This window comes from Trichoderma virens (assembly GCF_000170995.1).
Source record: "Trichoderma virens Gv29-8 chromosome Unknown TRIVIscaffold_1, whole genome shotgun sequence".
NCBI lineage: Eukaryota > Fungi > Ascomycota > Sordariomycetes > Hypocreales > Hypocreaceae > Trichoderma > Trichoderma virens.
Window position 1 is genome coordinate 827,759 of NW_014013748.1, and position 19,055 is coordinate 846,813.

Here is a 19,055-nt window from a genome sequence, read left to right on the forward strand (position 1 = left end):
CATGAGCCGGCTTGGCGCCCGTCCCGTCTTGGCTCCGGCTATACATTTCCATTTTCGTGAAGAGGTGTTGCCGCTACTCGTAAAAACCTCCGCGGCCGTGCATTCTTAGAGCGTTGGCTTCGGTGTCCGACTTGTGTGTGTACTAACAGTAGTCTGTTATGCCAACAGCAGGACGCTTGAGCAACTAGCCAAACAAGAATGGGGTCAAAGGATACGGCGCTGATGCCCAATCCAGGAACACGAGGTTGTCATTGGATGGTTGTGGCGGGGGCGAATGGGGCTTGTGAACCAGCTCGTGTCCTCCTTCTCGGGAATCTGCGATGATGGCGCTGCCAAGAGACTTGTCCATGCCTTCTAACTGCCATCTGCCGTGATCGGATGAAACGTCAAGGGAATAAGAAAGCTACTACAACTATTCCTTTGGATGAAGAAGTGGCATCCATCTCAGATCTTGTCAGTTCAAAACGCTCTCAATCAGATATGGCAGCCAGATTTTGCGCCTTCATGCCATTCACGACACCAAGAACCCTCTCCACCTAACAGCCACTTCAGCAGCAGCAACAACAACATCAAGCACACTGCCTTGATTTCAACGGTACTTTTTGTCCTGTGGCTTGAAATAAGAGGCCTACGGACAAATAGCGAGAGAAAAATTCCCGCCTTAGCCGATTAGCGGCACGCCCTCCTTGTGAAAGGGTCCACAACTTCCCCGGATATTATAATGCCGCTCCAAAATATTGCAGCTCACCAATGAGACCCTTCACCTTGCCGTCTTATCTAACACACTTAGCTGCGAACGAGGACGGCGACCGGGGACATTTGCTCGCAGACCGGCAGGGGTTAGCCCAGGGGTGGCCACTCTCACTTTGTTTAGCGCGGCATCCATGATCAGCCCTCTGGACGAATAATGGGGTCGTATGGATCGTACCGACTCCGTACATCTCGTATATCTGAGTACCACCTACCAAGAGCAGATGTTCCGTAATGGCGGAACCAAGCACTCGCAGGCGAAAGAGAGCAAAACAGCGCAGCGCCCTGGAATGCAACCGATGTGCCGTCCGAAACACAAAAACAATTCTCACTTTTACCAAAGGAAATCAAGGTTCAAGACAGACTTCTGACTCTGCCGAATACATGTAGGCGGGAAAAGCCTTACACGTAATTTTTTAGCCCAAGATTGCGGTTTCATCCGTCGTCCGCCACCATGAAAAGAAATTCCAAAATAGTTCTATGCTTTAGCATCGCCTCAACTCGCCACCACCGACAACCTATCCGGGCAAACGGTCCCCGGATCCGAAAGAGCAAAACAGGTTACGGCCGGAGACGGTAAAAAGTACATTCCTCAACTTGCTCTACCTCTACACCAACTCACGGCCCATCATATCACTCTTGGCAAAGTCCGACTACCGCTGGCCGCTAGCTCATGACATGATGGGCAATGGTGACCTTCATTTCCCCGCTTAATGCCGATGCTCCGGTAGCAGCTCAACGCAGTGCCACTTTGCAGCCACACAAACTCATGCCAGGTCGCAGCCATTGGGTTTCTACCTGACTGAGGCTGTGGCTTTTCGCCTCGAGTCAGGGCCGATAAGTCTTCTCGTTAAACTTGTCTCGCTCGCTCCGCCTCTTCATAACACAATTACAATTAAACACAATTACAATTACCCCAAGATTTCGTGGAGAAAAACGGAACAGGCCGCAGTACCGGCTTTTGCCTCACTGCAGACCCCTGTGTCATGCTGTCGCTCTAGTAGTTTACGACGAGATGCTGCACCGCAATGTCTTGCCGCTAATCAACGTGGGTGGCCAGGACCGCTGTCGCCATCCGTATTCAACACCCGGAAGTGTGGCTCCAATTGGAGTTGTCTGATATGAAATTGGCAGCAGCTAACGGCAATGAGACATACTCTCTTACATGGAGCGCGCAGGCTTACTTGTATCGGCTGCTGTCACCAATAAAATTGCCCGTCTTATGGGCATCTTCGACAGGGTGCTTTGAAATCCTGCAAAAAGGACAAGCCATGACACCCAATTTGGGATGATCCTTGTTATCAGGCGTGCATGCAGGTAAGATAGCGCTCGCATGCCATGTGGCCTGTAGCATCCTTGGTGGATACTAGCCTGGGAGAGATACCACCGAAGACGGCAGGCTCCCGATCCATGCCTCGTCGTGCAAACGTTCCCAGTAGAGGATTGCCTGTCTTCATGGCCAGCATCCATCTGACCATTAACAATCATGCAGAACCAACATCAGACAACTAACTGTCATCTCCCAATGCTTGCTTTGTATCAGCTCTAGAATCCATACGGCTTTCATGCCGAGGCTTAATGCTACCTCATTACCACATTGAATAATCCTCCGCACAACACATGGTAATCCTCCGGGATCTGTATAGCGCGCCCTTCTACCCCAGCACGAGGAAATGATGTGATGAGACTTTTTCTCCTTTGGTTCGAGCCGGGAGCCTGATTTTCAAGCCTCGTGATCCCACAAATCATTCAACAGGCCATCTACAATCCTTCTTTCTTTCAAAAGGACCTATCACAAGATGAATCCATATCTCAGAATGAACAACTGCGTAAACTTGCACAGAAATCACCGTTCAATACGCCGATGAGTTTCCAAAAAACCTCCGGCTTGGCATCAGCCTCCCTCCGCTTCAAGACACACACACTCTCTCTCTCTCACTCGGCTCTCACATGCTGCATGCAGACACACGCCCTTCATCCCGGCCACCCAGCTATCCCAAAACAACATGAAAAGCAACATCAACTAACTTTAACTTATTCAAACAGAGTAAGGCTTCTTTTCATTGCGTATTCCGCAAATTCCGTGCTACCCCGTCACCGCTGTTACTCTTCCGCCTACCTACGCTACACTGCTAGGGTTGTGGGTACGGATCCTTTTACCCAATTGTCCCCAACGGATCATTTAACACTTTAGACTAAGCTTAGGGTTGCCACTTAAGGGGTCCTCTTGATGGAGACTCCTTTTATCTGCATGAAGATGTTGATACAAATAGTATGTGCTAATTATTAAGAACTTCAGCAACACTTACGTTACAAGTAGAACATGGGCTAGCACACTTACATGTACGTATCGTAGTCGTAGTACTCCTTCTTTGCTTGTACTATTACTACTCCTAGTCTCAATACATTCTTCTGGTATCACTATCTTCTTCTTCATATTGAATATATATAAACACTGCTCATTATCAACCATGATGATCAATAACTCCAACTACGTACTAATGATTATTGCGCTCCACTCCATGTCTTACAACGTTATTTCGAGTATGCAGTCATCTCTAGGATATGTTAACTAATTTAAGCCGAAACCAGAAACTACGAAACGTTGAAGTTCCATTTCTAAATCCTACAGGACTACCCGCTGTTGCACCAATTCCTTTCTGGTAGCGCCGAGATGAAGAAGCATCATCTATTGCCTCCAACAACTAAAAGCAAAAACCCTTACCCCCGTTCATGAAATTCGATGTGGTGGACTCGAGGATTTCCCGAATCGCAACAACGCCATCGCTGTGACCAAACACCCCATTTCTAATATGACGGTGTACGAGTTGGTTCAACTAGCCCGTAGTTCACCTTCATCCACGATTATGGCAAAAGGAGTCACACCTTGCAACATGTGTGACTGTGATCTCAACTGCATCTCTCGTCGCCCAGCAACTAATTCCTTGATATGAAATATTAATCAGACAGAGCTCATCAAGATCGCGGTCAGGCGCACCCATTGTCACTGCAGTTCCATCGAAGACGATCACCGGTGTCCCGACAAGTCAACCATACGAGCCTTCGGCAAACATCTCAGGACAGCCCTCAGTGTAAGATGCCACGCGGTGGAAACAAGAGAGATTGGAATCTGTCACATCTCGAAATGCCATCGAAATTATCCACATCGAAATGCCCTGTAGCATTATTGTCTCTTCGAGATTCATAGCCATTTCGATACAACCTCTCCGCAAGATTCAATCGCTGGGGGTAATTGCAGCGCCCATTCAAGAGTGCTGGCATCGTAGCCTCCTCTGAGAATCTTGCCCTAAAAAGAAAGAAAGAAAAGAAAAGAAAAGAAAAGAAAATACAGCCGTGCCCATATCGAGCAAGGGCTTGGATCCTGTTAAAGGCCTTCTGAAGCTGCGAGAGAGTAGCTTTGTGGAATCTGGTTCTTGGCAGTCAACTCGATAAAATCAGTCGTGTCGTCCGATAATTTGAAGCTTTGCAGAGCTGCTCGCCACTTGTCTAATGACAATTTGCTCAGACGGCTTCACAAGATCCAATGGTAGGCCATAAAATAAAATTAGAGCACTTTACATTGTCGATGTCTTCAGTGTCGACATGTACAATGCGAAGTCCTGTTAACATGTTGAATTCTCTCTCGACGACAACCCTCGGGCATTCAATTAGGTCCCACGCGCAGGCTAACTACGCATCACATATTCATATATCACTATGTCACAATTCAGGCCGTTTCTAGCAAAATGGGGGTATTAGTACGGACTGCGTAACTCGAGCTGAAGACAACCTTTGACAACTAGACAAAGACAACCAAGTCTCAAGTCCATTTGCGTAATGTAATCTCAGACGCGTAATTAAACAGTGTCAGCAGCTGAATACTGGGGTTCGGTTTGGTTTAGTTAATATTACGCCATGTGGGGGCAAAATGCATCTGAAAGAGCAACACGCTTACGAACAGATCCTCACGTACAAGATCTAGGGTAGTAGCAAGAGGGAAGACAAAGAGGACAACTCCTATTCAGGGGCAAACCTCTTGGATGGATGTGATACAATTTGCAGAGTTTATACTAATGCTCTGATAACCACTGTGTTGTTTTCTTGCTGCTGAGTATGCGGCAATGTGTAGGCTGACATAGTAAGCATTAAGTGTAGTCATATATCCCATCTTCGATCCTAACAAGTATTTATCTCGCTTGTTGATATGAAGAGACTACATAGTAGTTAACCTTTCAATATAATTCACCCCTCTTAAAAAATAATAAAACAAAGCCGTGATACTAGAAGCAAACACCTGGATATCTTTGTCAAACTACATAACCTATCAAATACATTTTGGTCACGTCCCTTTCCCCCTGTACGTCTAGGTTTATACATAAATACATGCTCTCGCCCGATTTGCAATACCTGGCCGCTATGTAAAAGCCAAAGCAAAGAATGAAAGAAAAGAAGTGGGAAAAAAAGGAGAATAATAGAGAGGAAACAGAGAATTCGCTGTAATGCATAGCCTCATAGCTTCATCCAAAACTTTCATTCGACTCACCTCGCGGTGGCCTTCGTCTTCACTGTGTCATCACGCTGTCTTCATACTCGGTTAACCGCAGTGCCGCATCAACATCATTGACAAAGTGCCGCTCGCCGCACAAGTCGACGATGCCACTCCTGTCCATGAGTTGCCACACAGGGTGATCCCGGTGGCTAGGTGCGCGGGCGAAGAAGACTCGTACGCCCCTCTCCCGGTAATCCCGCACGATTTCCTCGAGCACTTGCGTGCCAGAGCCATCCATGGACGTCACACCATGGATGTCGAAGATGATGTTGCGGTTTGAGTCGTGGCTGCGAATGCGCGGCAGGGCAGGGTGCGCTCGCGATGTGCCGTAAAACTCCAATCGCCGAAGACGTGCTTTGAGCTCGCCAGTGTTGGCAAAAGTCAGGGGCTCTGGAATCTTAACTATGAGGCATCCCTCAATGAACTCGATTCTGGAGTCGAGGGATTCCGGGTTCTCGTAGCGGTTAGTGCCGGGAACGCGACCGAGAATCTGGATGCGGGGTCGAGTGCTGTGTTTGATAACTAGGAGCAGGGAGATTCCTACGCCCAAAGCCATGCCCAAGGTCAGGGAGTAAAAGATGGTGGAAAGGAAGATGGCTGCCATGAGACCCAGCTCGGTCCAACCCCGAATCCGAAGGAAGAATGAAATATCATGAGGTGCCTCTTCTATCAGCGACCATGCCACGACTGAGATCATTGATGAGAGTACGGGTTTCTGCCACGTGCCTTTGATTAGCCTACTGTGACGAAATGTGTATAGGGGGGTTGCTTACCGGGAGGAAATAGAAATATGGCAATAGAAACAAGACAGATAGCAATGATAGTAGACTAAGGAACACGGAGCTCATCGGAGTCTTTGCACCAGTCGTCTTATTCACCTTGCTTCGTCCATAGCCACCAAACGCGGGCAGTGCCGTGAACATAGAGCCAACGAGATTAGCAGTTCCCAAGGCAATCATCTCTCGGTTCGCACTGAGTTCGATTCCAGGGATGGAGCTACCGCCTAGACTCTTGGCCGCAACTGACGACTCGAAAAAGCCGAGAAGGGCAATGAGAAAAGACGTTGACATAGCTGAGCGAATGTGCTTCATTTGGGCGAGCTGAAAAGGCCATCGGAATTCAAAGATGCCTCCGGAAGCAGCCTTGACGGATCCCAGAACCTCAACTCCCTTGTCTTCCCAGTCAAGGTGCCAGCACAAAACAGCCGAAATGACGACGACGAGGAATCGATCAGGAAAGAAGGCAACGCCGGGGAACCTCTTCTCCAAACGACGCTTCAGTTCACTACAAGAATCAAGCGTTAGTCATTGGTTGGCTCTGCCCAATCGCCAAGGTTGCTTCTCCCCAACATACCGGAAAATCATGATTATCACGAAACTAACACCCGCCACAACAAAGGTCAGCTTGTGAGTCTCACCAACGTTCTTGAAGATGAATCCGATTTTGTCGACACTGCTTCCATGATTTACACCTTCCTCTTCCGCAAGGGCAGCAAGACCAAGCTCGGGGATCAGCTGGTCGACGGCAATAACAAAGCCGATGGCGGAGATGAATCCTCTCAAGAAGGGCCTGCTCAACACGCTGTCCAGGAAACCCAATCTGGCCAAACCCGCAATAAGGACCATGGCGCCAGCCATACCACCAACCACGCCGCAGACTTGGGCTTGCAGAATGTCATTGTCCTCTGAGCCTTCACCTCCAGAATCGACGCTCGATTTCACCACAGTGCCCACGAGAAGAGATCCAGCTGCCTCGGGGCCAATAACCATTTGCGGGGAGGATCCGAGTAACGCATAGATAAAGGGGTTGAAAATGAAGCCATAGAGACCGAAGATGGGCGGAACGTGTGCCAAATTAGCTGCAAGCGACAGCGCCATCGGGAGGTAAAACGAGGCCATGGTAACGGCTGCAATGAAATCGCCCTTGAGATATGATAGCTTGTACTGCTGAATCCAATTCAGACACGGAATATAGTATGCCAGATACCTGTCCCCGCGAGTCAGTCTGGGCTGCCATACGTGTCGACAAGAATGGCACAAGATACCAGCAAGAAGTAGGCTTACATGAAGGGGGTATCTCGAAAACCAGCCTGCTCAGCAAGCTCGCTGCTGTGACCCATCTTAGTGGTTCGCATCCTTCTTGAGAGCCACCTCTTCCAATCATCGCTTCCTGTGACGGAGGAAAAGAAGCCACCGTTTGTCCCATGCTCGCTATCGTCATCGGTGCTTCCGCCAAAGAGGCCATTGGGCGGCGAGGAAGTCTGAGGATTGAAGGTGCCGTGGCTGCGGGGCCCAGACTGGTCGTCCAGTATCAAGGGCGTCGATTCGCCAACAGCCGTGATGGACGGATATACATCGCTGCTCTGGCTGTCGCCGCTCCCTGGACGGCTGGGAGGTGTATGGCTCTGTCGAAGAGTGCTCGGCTGCAGAGGGCGGTGGTCTTTGGACGAGTCCGCCCGGTTCAGCGGCGGCGGGGGGCCCGACATTTTCACTCAATCGGGGTCGTAGCGCTCGGGGTCGTCTCGCGCATGCGGGATCTTGGTCTATGGGTGTTTCTCTGCCAACGATGAAGGGCTTGGGCGCTTTCCAATGTGGTTGGAGGCGAGTTGTCCAGTCAAAGGGCCAACTTCCACCGCTTCGAATCAGCAACTAGCGGAAGAGCGAGTCGTCGCCAAAAGATTCCATAAAAGCCGGGGCCTGGCAACGCGGAGCTGCTTTCCCGTCTCTTCTTCCCAGCCGAAGACGGCCGGATGCTTCCAAGCGACAAAGAAGTGTCTGGGGGAGAAGAGGAAGAGGATCACAGTTTGCGTCCAGGTGGAATGGAGTCTTGGAGTCTTGAAGTCTTGGCGATGGGAAAAATTCTGGTTCTAGTGGCCACAACCGCAATACAGGCAAAACGGATGGTTCCCCAAGCCCCAAGCCGAAGCCGCGGGTGACATCAGCGGGGATACGGCGGGCACAGCAGCGCGACACAGCGCTGAAGAGGCTTCTCCACAGGGCACCGCTCCACTGGAAGCCGGGGCGAATGCGGTGAGGGAGCGCCTCAACGTGCAGGGCCAGACCGCCCAGGGCCAAGCGACGCCAATGAGAGGCCGGCGATTGACTAACAGGATGCGCACCTGACACAACAAGCAGGTGCTCGTGGGACGGGCTGCATTGTTGCCGCTGTCTCTGCTGCCGGTTTCGGTGTGCGAGATGTTCAATTTTATATTGCAGGGGTTTTCAAGGTGCGGATCACTTTACAGGTACAAGCTGTCAAATGTGTCAAGTGTCAAGTGTCAAAATGTCAATGAAACTTTCAGAGATGATTGATAAGATAAGAGATGCCGTATATCTTCAACCCCAAACTACAAATGAATCCAGATTAGAAGAAGAAAGGAACAAAGAACACTCAGAAAAAAGAAACAACAACGTCACAAAGCAGCATTCTGCTCACATGCCTCGCACATTCGGTTGTACAGCACGCCCTGTGTACCTATCTTGCTGCAGGGTAGTACTACCGCATACCTCAGTAGGTACCTGAAAGGTACACTTCAGCCACATTCCATCAATATAACGGCCGAGACACTGCATTGCCGGGATCCGCGCTCAAGTCACACGTCGTGAATCAATAACAAAAGAGAGAGAGAGAAAAAAAGCACAGGGCTTTACGAATTGCTCAGGTGTGAAGAAGAAACAAAAATTATTCGCTGGCATTTCATAGTACACAAACAAAAAGAGACATCTAGTAGAGACCTAGCTATACATGACCCTGTTCTCAATGATCCATATTCCCATCCATCCCGTTTTTTACACCTGCTCGTTGACAAACAGACCAGCCATGCCCTGGCCGGTACCAATGCACATGCTGGTCAGCAGCAGCTTCTTCTTGGTTCTCCGCAGCTCGCTCAGGCCAGTCACCACCTGTCGGGCACCCGTGGCTCCCAGGGGGTGGCCCAGGGCAATGGCGCCTCCCTTGGGGTTCATCTTGGACCAGTCCAGGTTGAGCTTGTCGCGGCAGTAGACAGCCATGGAGGCAAAGGCCTCGTTGACCTCGACGACGTCAATGTCGTTGAGGCTGATGTTGTAGATGGAGAGGAGCTTGGGGATGGCGATGCTGGGGCCGATGCCCATGATGCGGGGAGCAAGACCAGCGACGGTAGAGCCGACGTACTTGGCCATGATGGGCAGACCCAGCTTGATGGCGGTGGATCGCTTCATCAGGACAACGGCGGCAGCACCGTCAGTGACCTGGGAGGCATTGCCACCAGTAGTGGTAGGTCCCCACTGAGGGAAAGCAACACGGATCTTGGCAAGGCCCTCGGCGGTGGTGCCGGGACGGATGCCGTCGTCCTGGGTCAGCGTCACCTGCTTCAGCTCGCCGTTCTTGTCCTTGACCTGGGTGGTGATGGGGACAATCTCGTCGTCGAAAAAGCCGGCCTTCTGGGCCTTCTCAGCTCGCTGGAAACTCTCGGCGGCGTACTTGTCCATGGTGACTCGCTCAATGCCAAAGTCCTTGCTGACGTTCTCGCTGGTCCAGCCCATAGGCTGAACGGCGTCGTGGGCCTCCTGGTTCTTCTTCAACACAGCCTCGTCCAGCTCCTCAGTGGGGCGGCCGTTGGACATGCTCTCGGCACCCATGGCAATGCCCACAGCAATGGAATCATTGGAGATGGAGTGGGCAATGTCGGCAATGGCCTTGAGACCGGACGAGCAGAAGCGGTTGACGGAGCTGGCGCCGGCCGTGTTGGGGAAGCCGGCAGCGAGGGCAGCGGTTCGGACCTTGTAGGCGGCTTGGGCATCGGTGACCTGTGGGAGACAATGGTTAGCGGACTATGCTCGGATATATGACCGGGTCTGTGCAATCCGGGACACGACATACGTTGCCGAGGCAGATGTCCTCGACGAGAGCAGGGTCAAGACCGCTTCTCTCGCGGACCTTCTCCAGCAGAGCGTAGACCATATACTCTAGGCTGGTGTCCTTGAAGCCGCCTTTGCCAGCCTTGGTGAGCGGTGTTCGAGCGGCATAGGTGATGACAATGTCGTCGGGGTTCTTGGACTGGCTACACGGCGAGTTTTGTCAGCATGTGAAAGGACCTGAGCGCGTCATTCCAATTTCTTACATGTTGTTCAGCGATGACCCGGGGGCCAGGTGCTTGATGATGGAGCCAATTCGTTCGACAGCCATGGTGAAATGTGAGAGTATCTTATCTGCAAGATCTAAGAAGCAATTCGACGTAAAGACAGTATCGCTTTGCAACAACCAAGTCGCCCCTTGCAGACACTCTGGGGATCCACGAGCTTTATGGATGGTCGGCGGCCGGGGTTTGTGGGGTTGAGCCGAGGCAACCGGCAGCTTACATAAGTTAGACCGAGTCCCCGGCCTGGAGCATTGACTCGGGATTTCTTCACGGGATTGGGGTTCTAGCCGAGAAGGTCAACTTTGCGGGGAAGCTTATTAACTCCCAGGGATACCTCGGAATATCTGCATACGAGTAATATTTGCCGCCAGAGGGGTGAGAAACTTTGACTGAAATGCGAGATGCCGGGCTGATGTCTTTGATACACCGGTGCTTAGTCATCGCATCCAGTACCGTACCTAGGCAGCTCGCTCAACGACTCCGTCCACATCTCCATTATTCTCCGAATGCCAGATCCTGCTGTGTCTCTTCTCCAAAGGCTCTTTTTCGGTATACTAGACTTAATCGTTCGGAGATGCAATGGCCTACCATGCTCTCCACTATTGTAGGTGTTGTTAAGGGTACAGTTACAGCATCTTGACGACTCTAAAAACTGGAAGACTGCCTGTACGGAGCAGAGGAATGAAGCACGTCCATCTACACGTGGGACCTGTCGTAGCTGTAATTTTTCTACCTGCTGCTACTTGCTACTGCCTCTACTACCTCTACGCCTACTACCTGTTCCTGTTATTTTGGCGAATATTAAGTTCTTGTATTCACTGTACAAGGGGAGTAGACACAGAGAAGGTGGTCAAGATTGTGATAGACCAAATGGCGATAGCCTTCGAATATTGGGTATTGGATAACTAACTTCGCTGACAATATAATGAAACCGTAGTTCTCCTCTTCACCGCCTTAGCAAGCCGAGGAAGCAATTTAATAATACATTTTAGCCTAGGCCCCAAAAGCCTCGCTCACAATCTCCCCTTCATCTGGGGTCACAGCCATTTCCAAAAGCTCGTGGGCCGCTTCGACCACTTCGCCCTCAATCCCCGCCTCCATGACCAAGTCTTCCTCGGCAAATGTCAGTCTCCCAAGTGCAATTAGGTAGCGTTGACTTCCTCCATGCGAAAGCGATAGTTTTCGAGTGATGTCGGCCAAGTTGGCTGTGCACGGGTCCGTGGCTAACGTGTGGATGAGAGTTACACATTGGGAAATGATGCGGTAGAGCTCAGCAGAAGTCGTAGATTCGGCAAATTTCAGCGACGAAGATGTCATGACATCCGGGAGGGGAGGGAGGATGCTGGGTGGGATTGGCTGATCGTAAAGTTCGTCGATGGAGGTACTCAAGCAAGCTACCAGACGTGGAAGGGCGTTGTCGTGAGATGCTAGCTGCTTGGCACCAAACTCATGTCTCGCGAAAGTAACCAATGTTCGGAGAGCAGCAAGTCGCACGCTTCGTTTTTGCGCCGGGGTAGTTGTGGCGCGGGGATGCTCCATGAGCTTGGCAGATACTCGCTCGATGACGGCTCGCGCAACGGATATCGCATCTTTCTCATCAGATATTGGGCCGATAGAGTCGGGCAGCGAAGAAGTGGCTAGCAAGTCGAGCATTCCAATGATATCGACAGTTTTCTGTTTTGGCATCAAAAGAAGAAGAGTAAAGTCTAGAGAAATGAGTTTCCAAAATGCAGCAGAAGTGTATCTAACGCCGTCTTCTGTCTCAGTAGGTGTCGTTGCGCAAGCCAAAGACGCAGTGTACAGCAACGAGAGAATATGGGTTGTGTCAATCTGCTGTTCCAGCATGGCATGCTCGTCATTGTTGGCCGCCGCCCCATCTGAAAGACGAGAAGGTCCTTCTGCAACGGTGAATATTGTTGTTTGTGCTACTGGCACAAGCCTGGAGATGATGAGTGGCGCAACAGATGAGGTATGAAGCTGAAATGTGAAGGAGATGAGCGACACAAGGTATTTGATAGGTTCCCAAAATTGCTCTTCAAAGCACCGAGTCCAGAGAATGATGATCTGTTCAGCGAAATCGACAAGAAGTTGCATTGGCTGGTAGGGATTTCCCATTAGGGGGAGTCTTTCAAAAATGAGGGTTGAAAATGAAACTGTTGGATCGGAAGGGAATGAGATGCGTGAGAGTATGTCGAAGGTGGGGGGCTGGCCTTGGGCAAAGCCGTGGTCAAGCACAACTTGCAAAAACTAACAGCACTTAGATCAGTATATAAACAAGAGGGAGTTGAGCTGGCGGGCTATTGCTTACATCAAAAGGAGCTGTGGGAGCGGCTATGATGACAGGCTGCTGCAATGCTGGCTGAAAGGTAGGCTTCGCTTCGCTCATCTCGGCATCACCCGTGTGTATATCGAGAGCCTTCATAGGTGATTCAGATACCTGGCGCTTTCGTTTACCCTTGCTCGGCGTCCTCTCTCCGATATTGGCAGCAACTGAGCCAGCAGTCTTACTTCTCCCTTGACCCTTGCTTGGGCTTGCAGCGATATCCATCTCGTCGAAGCCATCGGCGAAACCCCACGTTTTGGCGGCTTTTTTTGGGGTCGCTGTATTGGTGTTGACAGGTTCTTTTTTCCGAGCTCGATCATTGGCCTCCTTCATATCGCGCTGCATGAATTGAAGCTCCACGTTGGCATGCTTCTCAGCTGCCAGAGCTGCTTCCATTGCCTTCTCCTGCTTGTTCAATTGCTCGGCATTTAGCTTTCGGAGGCGCGCAATCTGCTCGTCGTAGTTTTGTTGCGCCTTTGTCGAATTCGAACGGAGGATGGATGCTTCGCCACGAGCGGCATTGAGCTCAGCTTCCAAAACACGAATTCTCTTCTGGAGTGCCGTCACCATGGTCCCCGACTGCCCTTGAGACGGCATTGGCAGAGCAGCAAGCTGTGCCGTCTGAGGCCGACTAGCACTTTGCGAAGAGTCCGGGAACCGCTGGGACCCCATGAACGGCTGGTTCAAGGGCCGAACGCTGGCAATTCGAGTCCGCTCTGCAAGCGGAGCCCCGGGCCTGGCGGCGGCAGAGTCGATCGCGGGGTTCCATCGAGGATTGGGCACGGGAGGTCTCTGCTGCTGCTGCTTCTGTGGTTGCTGTCGCAATGTCTTGTCGACAATCGGCCGGCCAACAGGAAGTCCAGCATCGTTGGTCACCTCGGTGGTGTCCAAATCGTCGTCTTCCTGCTCCCAGGCATAGTCGAACTGCTGCGTAAACGCATGCTGAGGCTGGGCCTGGGTGGACTGAAGGGCGTGATTCTCAAGCTCTTGGAGCACATTGTCGGTGAGATCGTCGAAGCCGTCGTCGGAAAACTCGTCGAGATCCATCATTCATGGATCGCCAATCCATCAGCTTCATGGCTCCAGGCGGCTACGAGCGGCGTACTTGGCACGGCTATGGCTTGCTTTGCTTATGCAGTCATGGCGGGACAAGACAGAAGCAGAAGCTGGTGCGCGGTCCAGCTTCCCCACGATTAAGATGCTGGGCGAATTGACGCGACGCGAAGTCACGTTTTTTTTTCTCGTTTCTCTTGGTGTGGCTGAATGTTTAAGTGTGGCTGAAGTTTTACTACCAAGTACCTGTAATTACGCTACGGAGGTAAGTTCTCCGTAGTAGCGTAAGTTCAAAGGCGAAGCCTTTTGTGGCCGGAAATGAAATTTACTTGCAAGGTTGGTTGAGACGAATAGTACGTCATTGAATTTCGAACGGAATAGCCAATTGCAGGCATAATTCGCTGTACGCATGCAGCTCTACTGCCGGCATGAAGCCCTGGACTCAAGGCTTATCGAAGAGAGGCGGAAGAGGCGGTGCACCTCCTCAGCCCTGATCTACACATCATGTCGCATGACGTCGTCCCTGGTTAGAGACAGCGATCTAGTTGGCCACGAGTGGCATTGTGCATTAATTACTTTACGGGCTGCCTCTAGAGGAGGCGAACGAGATGATCTGACGGTTCCAGAGAGATGCTGCTGTGAAGTATTTTTTATTTTTTATTTTTTATTCACGTCTCTGCTCTCTGTGTTATGCGAAACAGGCAAAATCCCCAGCGCTCGCACTACGGAGTACTTATTCAACATACAAAATGCCCGTCACATGCGTTTGCGGGGAGGCCAGGCGAATGCGGTCATGGCGCACGGAGAGTCGCAGGACCCCGACATTAATTTGAGCGCTCAACATCCTTACTAAATTACACCAGCTGTACCTTGTCTAGTCTACCCAGCATACTTGATCAAGATCAAATGCCTATTAAACTCTGTTGAGTTCTGGAAGAATATAGAAATAGTAGTATTAGATGCTAGAAGAAAGTGTATGTAGCGAAACATAACTCAATACTATGGATCTAGAAGAAATCCAAAGCTGGAGTGCATCCGTCCACCAAAATTTGAGGCGTTTGCTGGCTGGTTTCAGTGAAAGTGGCCACAGCCGTGCTCAATCCCAGCAGCTCGCTAGCGCTAAGCCCCAGGCATTACAGGCGCACGCCAGCAGCCGCAGGTCCATCCATGGGAATAATGGGGATCCAAAGCCAAAACTCGTCAGCTCCACGTAGCTTCTGATTTCCCACATCACCAACTCGCAAACGCATCTCGACTTAAATTGCCCACCACCGCCGCAGGGAATGTCGAGTGCCTATACCTAGCCAGATTCCCAAGGTGAGAAGCAACCACCGGCAACCCAAGCCGCCTGTGCGCCAGGCTAACCACATCGCAGCCCGCCAAGCTTCCACTGTCGACAACCTCGCTCCGAGCAATCCGTTGAATCGCGACTCCTGTCCTGTCCTGCCATCCTAGCTATCCACACTCGCCATGGCCAGATCAAAGAGAGGGGGGAAGTCCCCTATGAAGAACGCAAATGGCCAGCTCAGCGGCTCCGAGGGCCGCCGGTCCAGCTTCAGCGACAAGAGCGAAGAGGGGTCCCCAACAAGAACCAGGGCACAGGCTCAAGCCAAGCTGGCAGCCGTACAAGAGGTGAGCTCTTACTGCTATTCCTCTTTGCGCACGCCCTTGTCTCAGACTTGAATGGGAAATGGAAACTAACGGTGTGCGACAAACAGAAACCCGCGACTGCCGCCGAGAAGCAGGCCGAATATGAAAAGAAAAAGGCCAATTTCTGGACACGGACATTCTGGACTCTCGTCATGATATCTGGCTTCTTTGGCGCGCTGTTCATGGGGCACATCTACATGATCGCCATTGTTACCGCTGTCCAAATCATCTCTTTCAAGGAAGTCATCGCCATCGCCAATGTTCCCAGCCGCGCCAGATCGCTGCGCTCCACCAAGAGCTTGAACTGGTACTTCCTTGCGTCCACCATGTATTTCCTCTACGGCGAGAGCGTCATCTACTACTTTAAGCACATTGTTCTTGTAGACAAGGTTCTTTTGCCTCTGGCCACCCACCACCGCTTCATCAGCTTCGTGCTCTACGTCTTTGGTATGTTTATCCTCCTTATTTGCATCAAAATGTCCAGTTGGATTCTCTAACGCCAGCATAGGCTTCGTCTACTTTGTCGCTTCGCTTCAAGCCGGACACTACAAGTTCCAGTTCACCAACTTTGCTTGGACTCACATGGCTCTGTATCTTATCGTCGTCCAGGCCCATTTTGTCATGAACAACATCTTTGAGGGAATGATTTGGTTTTTCCTACCGGCGGCCCTAGTCATCACCAACGACATCTTTGCCTACATCTGTGGTATTGCTTTTGGCCGTACGCAGCTCATCAAGCTTTCGCCAAAAAAGACTGTCGAGGGATTCGTCGGCGCATGGATCATGACCATCATCTTCTCCTTTTTGCTCGTCAACATTTTGATGCGCTCCAAGTACTTCATTTGCCCTGTCAACGTAAGTGGACCAAGCAACCCCTCTGCCCCTTCTTAACATGATGCAATCGTTTAAATACTCACATCAACTCAACTTGCAGGACCTTGGCGCCAATGTCTTCTCTGGACTCAAGTGCGACGTGAATCCCGTCTTCCTCCCACGCACCTACAAGCTTCCCGAGTTCTTCTTCCTCCCCCCAAACACCAACTTCTCTCTCACCTTTGCGCCGATGCAGCTGCACGCCCTGGCCCTGGCTACCTTTGCGTCTCTCATCGCTCCCTTCGGCGGCTTCTTCGCTTCTGGTCTCAAGCGCACCTTCAAGATTAAGGACTTTGGCGATTCCATCCCCGGACACGGTGGCATGACGGACCGTATGGACTGTCAGTTCATCATGGGTTTCTTCGCCTACATGTATTTCCACACCTTCATCGAGGTCCACAAAGTCACTCTTGGTAGCGTCCTGGAGACTGCCATTACCAGCCTCAACCCCGAGGAGCAGGTTGAGCTGGTCAAGAGCATGTGCCGATATCTGAGCAACCAGGGCATTATGCCCGAAGAGGTGCGTCTCTACTAACCACTGAAACTGCCCGTCATGTCAACTAACTAGAGATCTTTCCCTGAACAGCTTCAAGCCTGCCTCGAAAAAGCCACATCTTCATAATGACCATTTATTTAAACCGGAATCATTTTCTCATGTAACCCTAAACCTCTCCAAGCTACACCTTTCATAATGACCAGGCAACTCTCCTTGTTATATTTTTCATCTCACCCGTGGATCATCATGGGACGGCAGAAAGAAATTTGTGTGGATCAATAGGCAGGGGAAAGGGGGTGTGACAGGCGTTGAATAAAAGGAGGAAAGAATAATGGATGTGGAGTGAAAAAAGCATGCTATGTCGTGTTTTAACTTGTGGAACGGATCGTGATGTAAACGGTCTTTTTTTTTTTTTTTTTGCCTATCTTCTTTTTACCCTTCTTCTTTTTCGCTTTCTTCTTATCCATATGTATTTTGTCATTGTAGTTAATCATCCATCACCGGAGCATACATAATGCAGGAAGAAAACTGGAAGCGGGTAGGGACAGGTCTCGTTGGAGAGGTTATTCTTATAGCCGACTAGAGTTTACGAATAACATTCACCTCAATATCCTCTCATCTAACTCTACAACACTAATATACAAATGTGATTGTTTGGTTCAAATTCAACAAATCGTGAGACTCTCTGCAGGTAGCATCTGAGATGAAGGTTCGCAACTCTACCCCACGAGATGTCGCGGATGAAGGGAATTAATAATTGTGGTCGTAATAACATTTATTCCAATTACGGAGAGGCCATAATCTCATCTAACCGAGCTACGGCCTCCCTCACGGCGTCCATTCCTGGAGCATCATCCTCGATGAACTTCTCCAGCTCATATAAATGAGGCTGGCCATCAGCAATAATCAACGTGACCTTATCTTCGCCCAAGCAATCACGCATGTCCTCGCTCACATTGAGCTCCACATCGGGATCCTGGTTGCCGTGGAAGATGACCGTCCTGGGCCACTGTGCGACTCGGTCTCTGGCCTCGGGAAGTTTCGCCCACTGGTATCCGGGATCGACGGAGTCGACTATGCCGACGAAGGCGTTGTTGAAGGTGTAGTAGTCGTAGAGCATGCCCCGGAAGCTACCGTCGGATGATGCCGTTCTCTCAGGGGGAACAGGAGGTACGAAGCTTGGGTCTTTTGCGCCGTCGGGGGTTAGTTTGTCTAAGACAAAGGTGGACTCGTCGGGGGGCATTTCGCCGACTTGGACGGGGCCGGCGATGTACTTTTCCATTATGGCATGAGGAATTTCTTCGCCGGCGGTCTGAATGGAGGAATTGAAGAATGGGTGGCGGAAGGTGTTGATGCCTTGGATGGAGAGGAGAGCAAGGGGCTTGGGCTGGCAGTGGTGAGCGATAAGAGCCGCCATGAAGACGCCTCCGCTGGCGCCTCCAACAATGACTTGTCGTTTGGAAGAAAGCAGAGTGTCCCAATTCAGCGCGAATTCATATGCCGCCGTGGCATCTTGCAAGAGGCCCTGTCCGCCAGCCTGAGGGAGAAGACGATAGCTCGGGGAGATGACTGGCCATTTCCGCTGGATGCACGTCTATAGCCTCACTTGTCAACACAACGACTTTCCAAGTAAAGCATGTTTCGGTATTTCGATTCTTCTCACCTGTACGAGCCAAGGCGCAATGCAATCACGGTTTCCGTCGACAAGGCCTCCGGGGTGAAAGTACAGAAACACGGGATTCTCTTTTGGGTAGTCGTCTTGAGTGTAGATGTCGCATTTCAGCGATAGGCCGTGGTTGGCATACTCTTGCGTTAACTTTTGGACCATGGTGAGTTATAAAATATGTCCGTCTGTCTACGTATCCAACAAGAGTGTTTTGTCGAAGAAGAGCATTGTGAATTGCAGCATTAACTTATATGTTGAAAGCCTGGAGCTGGAGCGGGGTTTCAACCAGTACTATGTATGTGATTACTTGCTATGAACTGCTAGGCAACAAGAGCTCCAAAACGCCCTTTGTCTGCAATTTAACGCCTTTCGGATAACGAGCAGCAACGCGCAAGCACACGCTTGATCCGTCGACAGCACCACTGCCCTCAACGCGTCATCACGTGGGCGTAAGCAATCGGTTGAAGTTGGTCCTTTGGCCGAGATTCGTGCTAACGAGGCTAAATGAGGGTTTTTACGGGCCCAAATCTGGCGCTTGTACGGAGCAGGGATCGATTCATGATGCTCCGAAGTGGT

The 19,055-nt window shown here is 50.8% G+C and overlaps 5 protein-coding genes across 5 annotated transcripts; 1 reads left to right on the forward strand and 4 right to left on the reverse strand.

The window, feature by feature from the left end:
- Positions 1-5,312: 5,312 nt before the first annotated feature.
- On the reverse strand, positions 5,313-7,784 carry TRIVIDRAFT_175763 (uncharacterized protein; the record flags this gene model as incomplete). Its single annotated transcript, XM_014105732.1, has 4 exons — positions 5,313-6,039; positions 6,137-6,583; positions 6,653-7,285; positions 7,363-7,784. 4 exons carry the CDS (start codon positions 7,782-7,784, stop codon positions 5,313-5,315), a joined length of 2,229 nt encoding a protein of 742 aa, XP_013961207.1.
- A 1,180-nt stretch (positions 7,785-8,964) lies between these two features.
- Positions 8,965-10,536, reverse strand: TRIVIDRAFT_73014 (uncharacterized protein; the record flags this gene model as incomplete). The annotated part of the gene is made up of 3 exons (XM_014105733.1): positions 8,965-10,086; positions 10,160-10,340; positions 10,401-10,536. 3 exons carry the CDS (start codon positions 10,463-10,465, stop codon positions 9,088-9,090), a joined length of 1,245 nt encoding a protein of 414 aa, XP_013961208.1.
- An 875-nt stretch (positions 10,537-11,411) lies between these two features.
- On the reverse strand, positions 11,412-13,788 carry TRIVIDRAFT_62783 (uncharacterized protein; the record flags this gene model as incomplete). Its single annotated transcript, XM_014105734.1, has 2 exons — positions 11,412-12,665; positions 12,727-13,788. 2 exons carry the CDS (start codon positions 13,786-13,788, stop codon positions 11,412-11,414), a joined length of 2,316 nt encoding a protein of 771 aa, XP_013961209.1.
- A 1,476-nt stretch (positions 13,789-15,264) lies between these two features.
- TRIVIDRAFT_33697 (uncharacterized protein) lies at positions 15,265-16,852 on the forward strand (the record flags this gene model as incomplete). The annotated part of the gene is made up of 4 exons (XM_014105735.1): positions 15,265-15,426; positions 15,513-15,891; positions 15,953-16,299; positions 16,379-16,852. The coding sequence occupies 4 exons, from the start codon at positions 15,265-15,267 to the stop codon at positions 16,850-16,852; spliced, it is 1,362 nt and encodes a 453-aa protein (XP_013961210.1).
- A 751-nt stretch (positions 16,853-17,603) lies between these two features.
- On the reverse strand, positions 17,604-18,641 carry TRIVIDRAFT_16560 (uncharacterized protein; the record flags this gene model as incomplete). Its single annotated transcript, XM_014105468.1, has 2 exons — positions 17,604-18,407; positions 18,477-18,641. Coding segments are annotated over 2 exons (969 nt in total), but the record flags the coding sequence as incomplete, so codon positions are not given.
- Positions 18,642-19,055: the final 414 nt, after the last annotated feature.